Here is an 8,316-nt window from a genome sequence, read left to right as displayed (position 1 = left end):
TGGGGGAGGAGCGATGCTCTGCAGTGGAGGAGGAGCGATGCTCAGCAGTGGGGGAGGAGCGATGCTCTGCAGTGGCGGAGGAGCGATGCTCTGCAGTGGGGGAGGAGCGATGCTCTGCAGTGGAGGAGGAGCGATGCTCTGCAGTGGGGGAGGAGCGATGCTCTGCAGTGGGGGCAGAGTGATGCTCTGCAATGGGGAGGAGTGATGCTCTGCAGTGTGGGAGGAGCGATGCTCTGCAGTGGGGGGAGGAGCAATGCTCTGTAGTGGGGGGAGGAGCGATGCTCTGCAGTGGGGGAGGAGCGATGCTGTGCAGTGGGGGGGGGGAGGAGCGATGCTCTGCAGTGTGGGAGGAGCGATGTTCTGCAGTGGGGGAGGAGCGATGCTCTGCAGTGGGAGGAGGAGCGATGCTCTGCAGTGGGGGGAGGAGCGATGCTCTGCAGTGGGGGAGGAGCGATGCTCTGCAGTGGGGGGGAGCGATGCTGTGCAGTGGGGGGGAGGAGTGATGCTCTGCAGTTGGGGGAGGAGCGATGCCCTGCAGTGGGGGGGGGAGTGATGCTCTGCAGTGGGGGGAGGAGCGATGCTCTGCAGTGGGGGAGGAGCGATGCTCTGCAGTGGAGGAGGAGCGATGCTCTGCAGTGGGGGAGGAGCGATGCTCTGCAGAGGGGGGAGCGATGTTCTGCAGAGGAGGAGGAGCAATGCTCTGCAGTGGAGGAGGAGCGATGCTCTGCAGTGGGGGAGGAGCGATGCTCTGCAGTGGAGGAGGAGCGATGCTCTGCAGTGGGGGAGAAGCGATGCTCTGCAGTGGGGGCAGAGTGATGATCTGCAGTGGGGGGAGGAGCGATGCTCTGCAGTGGGGGAGGAGCGATGCTCTGCAGTGGAGGAGGAGCGATGCTCTGCAGTGGGGGAGAAGCGATGCTCTGCAGTGGAGGAGGAGCGATGCTCTGCAGTGGAGGAGGAGCGATGCTCTGCAGTGGGGGAGGAGCGATGCTCTGCAGTGGAGGAGGAGCGATGCTCTGCAGTGGGGGAGGAGCGATGCTCTGCAGTGGAGGAGGAGCGATGCTCTGCAGTGGGGGAGGAGCGATGCTCTGCAGTGGGGAGGAGTGATGCTCTGCAGTGTGGGAGGAGCGATGCTCTGCAGTGGGGGGAGGAGCAATGCTCTGTAGTGGGGGGAGGAGCGATGCTCTGCAGTGGGGGAGGAGCGATGCTCTGTAGTGGGGGGAGGAGTGATGCTCTGCAGTGTGGGAGGAGCGATGCTCTGCAGTGGGGGGAGGAGCAATGCTCTGTAGTGGGGGGAGGAGCGATGCTCTGCAGTGGGGGAGGAGCGATGTTCTGCAGTGGGGGGGGAGGAGCGATGCTCTGCAGTGTGGGAGGAGCGATGTTCTGCAGTGGGGGAGGAGCGATGCTCTGCAGTGGAGGAGGAGCGATGCTCTGCAGTGGGGGGAGGAGCGATGCTCTGCAGTGGGGGAGGAGCGATGCTCTGCAGTGGGGGGGGAGCGATGCTGTGCAGTGGGGGGGAGGAGTGATGCTCTGCAGTTGGGGGAGGAGCGATGCCCTGCAGTGGGGGGGGGAGTGATGCCCTGCAGTGGGGGGAGGAGCAATGCTCTGTAGTGGGGGGAGGAGCGATGCTCTGCAGTGGGGGGAGGAGCAATGCTCTGTAGTGGGGGGAGGAGCGATGCTCTGCAGTGGGGGAGGAGCGATGTTCTGCAGAGTGGGGGGGAGGAGCGATGCTCTGCAGTGTGGGAGGAGCGATGTTCTGCAGTGGGGGAGGAGCGATGCTCTGCAGTGGAGGAGGAGCGATGCTCTGCAGTGGGGGGAGGAGCGATGCTCTGCAGTGGGGGAGGAGCGATGCTCTGCAGTGGGGGGGAGCGATGCTGTGCAGTGGGGGGGAGGAGTGATGCTCTGCAGTTGGGGGAGGAGCGATGCCCTGCAGTGGGGGGAGGAGCGATGCCCTGCAGTGGGGGGGGGGAGTGATGCTCTGCAGTGGGGGGAGGAGCGATGCTCTGCAGTGGGGGAGGAGCGATGCTCTGCAGTGGGGGAGGAGCGATGCTCTGCAGTGGGGGAGGAGCGATGCTCTGCAGTGGGGGAGGAGCGATGCTCTGCAGTGGGGGGAGGAGCGATGCTCTGCAGTGGGGGAGGAGCGATGCTCTGCAGTGGGGGAGGAGCGATGCTCTGCAGTGGGGGAGGAGCGATGCTCTGCAGTGGGGGAGGAGCGATGCTCTGCAGTGGGGGGAGGAGCGATGCTCTGCAGTGGGGGAGGAGCGATGCTGTGCAGTGGGGGGGAGGAGTGATGCTCTGCAGTTGGGGGAGGAGCGATGCTCTGCAGTGGGGGGGGGAGTGATGCTCTGCAGTGGGGGGAGGAGTGATGCTCTGCAGTTGGGGGAGGAGCGATGCTCTGCAGTGGGGGAGGAGCGATGCTCTGCAGTGGGGGGAGGAGCGATGCTCTGCAGTGGGGGAGGAGCGATGTTCTGCAGTGGGGGAGGAGCGATGCTCTGCAGTGGGGGAGGAGCGATGTTGTGCAGTGGGGGAGGAGCGATGCTCTGCAGTGGGGGAGGAGCGATGTTGTGCAGTGTGGGAGGAGCCATGTTCTGCAGTGGGGGAGGAGCGATGCTCTGCAGTGGGGAGGAGCGATGCTCTGCAGTGGGGGAGGAGCGATGCTCTGCAGTGGGGGGAGGAGCGATGCTCTGCAGTGGGGGAGGAGCGATGTTCTGCAGTGGGGGAGGAGCGATGCTCTGCAGTGGGGGGAGGAGCGATGTTGTGCAGTGGGGGAGGAGCGATGTTCTGCAGTGGGGTAGGAGCGATGCTCTGCAGTGGGGTAGGAGCGATGCTCTGCAGTGGGGGAGGAGCGATGTATCTGTGGAGCTATTTGGGGGCGTGTTCTGAAGGTTTTTTTTTATTCCCGCCTTCAGCAGCATTAGTTATCCAATCACAGCGCTCGTGTGGTCGGGTCTTATGAGAAAGTTTCCGCCCTTTGTACGGTTTAAGCCAATCAGCACGCAGACATGCTTCTATTTTCGTATCTTTTCCTTATATGTTTCGGTTTCCATAACAACATTTCTTGTCCAATCAGCTGATGTAGTTTCTTGATCTCCGCCTATTTAGAGGGAGACACCGCCTTTGTCATACACACACGCATGCGCTACGTGCACCAATAACGTAAGCCTCCAAACTTGTTGCAGCTAATCAGCAGCCGGTACACTTTGTGTCACACCCTTATTAGGATTCCTAACATTGATTGGACGGCATAACAATGCGTTGACCAATCAGCACTGAAGACTCCCAACTTCCAGCCAATGAGTGGAGCCTCTGGCCCCCTGTGCGCACCAATCCTGCGCAGGAAGTGTCTGCGTCCTCACATGAAGCTCGGAGCTATGGGAAGCATGGACGGGATCGAAGTGGAAGTGCGCGGCCCCGGGGGAGCGTTCTACAGCGTGAGTGCGGCAGCCACCGTGTCCCCGCCCCCCACCGTGTCCCCGCCCCCACCGTGTCCCCGCCCCCAGTATAAGTGTCTCCTCTATACTATATACAGTGAATTGTGTCCCCAGTATCAGTGTCTGCTCCCCCTCTCCTCAGTGTCTCCTCTATACTATATACAGTGAATTGTGTCCCAGTATCAGTGTCTGCTCCTCCTCTCCTCAGTGTCTCCTCTAATACTATATACAGTGAATTGTGCCCCCAGTATCAGTGTCTGCTCCTCCTCTCCTCAGTGTCTCCTCTATACTATATACAGTGAATTGTGCCCCAGTATCAGTGTCTGCGCCTCCTCTCCTCAGTGTCTCCTCTATACTATATACAGTGAATTGTGTCCCCAGTATCAGTGTCTGCTCCTCCTCTCCTCAGTGTCTCCTCTATATTATATACAGTGAATTGTGCCCCAGTATCAGTGTCTGCTCCTCCTCTCCTCAGTGTCTCCTCTATACTATATACAGTGAATTGTGCCCCCAGTATCAGTGTCTGCTCCTCCTCTCCTCAGTGTCTCCCTCTATACTATATACAGTGAATTGTGCCCCCAGTATCAGTGTCTGCTCCCCCTCTCCTCAGTGTCTCCTCTATACTATATACAGTGAATTGTGCCCCCAGTATCAGTGTCTGCTCCTCCTCTCCTCAGTGTCTCCTCTATACTATATACAGTGAATTGTGTCCCAGTATCAGTGTCTGCTCCCCCTCTCCTCAGTGTCTCCTCTATACTATATACAGTGAATTGTGCTCCAGTATCAGTGTCTGCTCCCCCTCTCCTCAGTGTCTCCTCTATACTATATACAGTGAATTGTGTCCCCAGTATCAGTGTCTGCTCCCCCTCTCCTCAGTGTCTCCTCTATACTATATACAGTGAATTGTGCCCCAGTATCAGTGTCTGCTCCTCCTCTCCTCAGTGTCTCCTCTATACTATATACAGTGAATTGTGTCCCCAGTATCAGTGTCTGCTCCCCCTCTCCTCAGTGTCTCCTCTATACTATATACAGTGAATTGTGTCCCCAGTATCAGTGTCTGCTCCTCCTCTCCTCAGTGTCTCCTCTATACTATATACAGTGAATTGTGCCCCCAGTATCAGTGTCTGCTCCCCCTCTCCTCAGTGTCTCCTCTATACTATATACAGTGAATTGTGCCCCCAGTATCAGTGTCTGCTCCCCCTCTCCTCAGTGTCTCCTCTATACTATATACAGTGAATTGTGTCCCAGTATCAGTGTCTGCTCCTCCTCTCCTCAGTGTCTCCTCTATACTATATACAGTGAATTGTGTCCCCAGTATCAGTGTCTGCTCCTCCTCTCCTCAGTGTCTCCTCTATACTATATACAGTGAATTGTGCCCCCAGTATCAGTGTCTGCTCCCCCTCTCCTCAGTGTCTCCTCTATACTATATACAGTGAATTGTGCCCCAGTATCAGTGTCTGCTCCCCCTCTCCTCAGTGTCTCCTCTATACTATATACAGTGAATTGTCCCCCAGTATCAGTGTCTGCTCCTCCTCTCCTCAGTGTCTCCTCTATACTATATACAGTGAATTGTGCCCCCAGTATCAGTGTCTGCTCCTCCTCTCCTCAGTGTCTCCTCTATACTATATACAGTGAATTGTGCCCCAGGTATCAGTGTCTGCTCCTCCTCTCCTCAGTGTCTCCTCTATACTATATACAGTGAATTGTGTCCCAGTATCAGTGTCTGCTCCCCCTCTCCTCAGTGTCTCCTCTATATACAGTGAATTGTGTCCCAGTATCAGTGTCTGCTCCTCCTCTCCTCAGTGTCTCCTCTATACTATATACAGTGAATTGTGCCCCAGTATCAGTGTCTGCTCCTCCTCTCCTCAGTGTCTCCTCTATACTATATAAAGTGAATTGTGTCCCCAGTATCAGTGTCTGCTCCTCCTCTCCTCAGTGTCTCCTCTATACTATATACAGTGAATTGTGTCCCCAGTATCAGTGTCTGCTCCCCCTCTCCTCAGTGTCTCCTCTATACTATATACAGTGAATTGTGTCCCAGTATCAGTGTCTGCTCCTCCTCTCCTCAGTGTCTCCTCTATACTATATACAGTGAATTGTGTCCCAGTATCAGTGTCTGCTCCTCCTCTCCTCAGTGTCTCCTCTATACTATATACAGTGAATTGTGTCCCCAGTATCAGTGTCTGCTCCTCCTCTCCTCAGTGTCTCCTCTATATTATATACAGTGAATTGTGCCCCCAGTATCAGTGTCTGCTCCTCCTCTCCTCAGTGTCTCCTCTATACTATATACAGTGAATTGTGTCCCCAGTATCAGTGTCTGCTCCCCCTCTCCTCAGTGTCTCCTCTATACTATATACAGTGAATTGTGCCCCAGTATCAGTGTCTGCTCCTCCTCTCCTCAGTGTCTCCTCTAATACTATATACAGTGAATTGTGTCCCCAGTATCAGTGTCTGCTCCTCCTCTCCTCAGTGTCTCCTCTATACTATATACAGTGAATTGTGCCCCAGTATCAGTGTCTGCTCCCCTCTCCTCAGTGTCTCCTCTATACTATATACAGTGAATTGTGCCCCCAGTATCAGTGTCTGCTCCTCCTCTCCTCAGTGTCTCCTCTATACTATATACAGTGAATTGTGCCCCCAGTATCAGTGTCTGCTCCCCTCTCCTCAGTGTCTCCTCTATACTATATACAGTGAATTGTGCCCCAGTATCAGTGTCTGCTCCTCCTCTCCTCAGTGTCTCCTCTATACTATATACAGTGAATTGTGCCCCAGTATCAGTGTCTGCTCCTCCTCTCCTCAGTGTCTCCTCTATACTATATACAGTGAATTGTGCCCCAGTATCAGTGTCTGCTCCTCCTCTCCTCAGTGTCTCCTCTATACTATATACAGTGAATTGTGCCCCAGTATCAGTGTCTGCTCCTCCTCTCCTCAGTGTCTCCTCTATACTATATACAGTGAATTGTTGCCCAGTATCAGTGTCTGCTCCTCCTCTCCTCAGTGTCTCCTCTATACTATATACAGTGAATTGTGCCCCAGTATCAGTGTCTGCTCCTCCTCTCCTCAGTGTCTCCTCTATACTATATACAGTGAATTGTGCCCCAGTATCAGTGTCTGCTCCTCCTCTCCTCAGTGTCTCCTCTATACTATATACAGTGAATTGTGTCCCCCAGTATCAGTGTCTGCTCCTCCTCTCCTCAGTGTCTCCTCTATACTATATACAGTGAATTGTGTCCCAGTATCAGTGTCTGCTCCTCCTCTCCTCAGTGTCTCCTCTATACTATATACAGTGAATTGTGCCCCAGTATCAGTGTCTGCTCCCCCTCTCCTCAGTGTCTCCTCTATACTATATACAGTGAATTGTGCCCCAGTATCAGTGTCTGCTCCTCCTCTCCTCAGTGTCTCCTCTATACTATATACAGTGAATTGTGTCCCCAGTATCAGTGTCTGGCTCCTCCTCTCCTCAGTGTCTCCTCTATACTATATACAGTGAATTGTGTCCCAGTATCAGTGTCTGCTCCTCCTCTCCTCAGTGTCTCCTCTATACTATATACAGTGAATTGTGTCCCCAGTATCAGTGTCTGCTCCTCCTCTCCTCAGTGTCTCCTCTATACTATATACAGTGAATTGTGCCCCCAGTATCAGTGTCTGCTCCTCCTCTCCTCAGTGTCTCCTCTATACTATATACAGTGAATTGTGCCCCAGTATCAGTGTCTGCTCCTCCTCTCCTCAGTGTCTCCTCTATACTATATACAGTGAATTGTGCCCCCAGTATCAGTGTCTGCTCCTCCTCTCCTCAGTGTCTCCTCTATACTATATACAGTGAATTGTGTCCCCAGTATCAGTGTCTGCTCCTCCTCTCCTCAGTGTCTCCTCTATACTATATACAGTGAATTGTGCCCCAGTATCAGTGTCTGCTCCTCCTCTCCTCAGTGTCTCCTCTATACTATATACAGTGAATTGTGCCCCAGTATCAGTGTCTGCTCCTCCTCTCCTCAGTGTCTCCTCTATACTATATACAGTGAATTGTGTCCCCAGTATCAGTGTCTGCTCCTCCTCTCCTCAGTGTCTCCTCTATACTATATACAGTGAATTGTGCCCCAGTATCAGTGTCTGCTCCTCCCTCTCCTCAGTGTCTCCTCTATACTATATACAGTGAATTGTGCCCCAGTATCAGTGTCTGCTCCTCCTCTCCTCAGTGTCTCCTCTATACTATATACAGTGAATTGTGTCCCCAGTATCAGTGTCTGCTCCCCCTCTCCTCAGTGTCTCCTCTATACTATATACAGTGAATTGTGCCCCCAGTATCAGTGTCTGCTCCTCCTCTCCTCAGTGTCTCCTCTATACTATATACAGTGAATTGTGCCCCCAGTATCAGTGTCTGCTCCTCCTCTCCTCAGTGTCTCCTCTATACTATATACAGTGAATTGTGTCCCCAGTATCAGTGTCTGCTCCCTCCTCTCCTCAGTGTCTCCTCTATACTATATACAGTGAATTGTGCCCCAGTATCAGTGTCTGCTCCTCCTCTCCTCAGTGTCTCCTCTATACTATATACAGTGAATTGTGTCCCCAGTATCAGTGTCTGCTCCTCCTCTCCTCAGTGTCTCCTCTATACTATATACAGTGAATTGTGCCCCCAGTATCAGTGTCTGCTCCTCCTCTCCTCAGTGTCTCCTCTATACTATATACAGGTGAATTGTGCCCCAGTATCAGTGTCTGCCTACCTCCTCTCTCTCAGTGTCTGCTCTATACTATATACAGTGAATTGTGCCCCAGTATCAGTGTCTGCTCCTCCTCTCCTCAGTGTCTCCTCTATACTATATACAGTGAATTGTGTCCCCAGTATCAGTGTCTGCTCCCCCTCTCCTCAGTGTCTCCTCTATACTATATA

At 53.7% G+C, this 8,316-nt stretch overlaps 1 protein-coding gene across 1 annotated transcript in view; it reads left to right on the top strand.

Annotated features, from left to right (window-relative positions):
* Positions 1 to 3,275: 3,275 nt before the first annotated feature.
* LOC138677437 (RNA-binding protein FXR2-like) overlaps positions 3,276 to 8,316 on the top strand; it is a 41,365-nt gene continuing 36,324 nt past the window's right edge. The window contains exon 1 of the mRNA XM_069767565.1: positions 3,276 to 3,428. Within this exon, the coding sequence (XP_069623666.1) occupies positions 3,291 to 3,428 (138 nt within the window). The 5' untranslated portion in view covers positions 3,276 to 3,290. The remainder of the gene's footprint in view (positions 3,429 to 8,316) is intronic.

This window comes from Ranitomeya imitator, chromosome 4 (assembly GCF_032444005.1).
Source record: "Ranitomeya imitator isolate aRanImi1 chromosome 4, aRanImi1.pri, whole genome shotgun sequence".
Classification (NCBI taxonomy): Eukaryota; Metazoa; Chordata; class Amphibia; order Anura; family Dendrobatidae; genus Ranitomeya; species Ranitomeya imitator.
The sequence above is the reverse complement of the archived record's forward strand: the minus strand, read 5'-3'. Positions and strand labels throughout refer to the sequence as shown.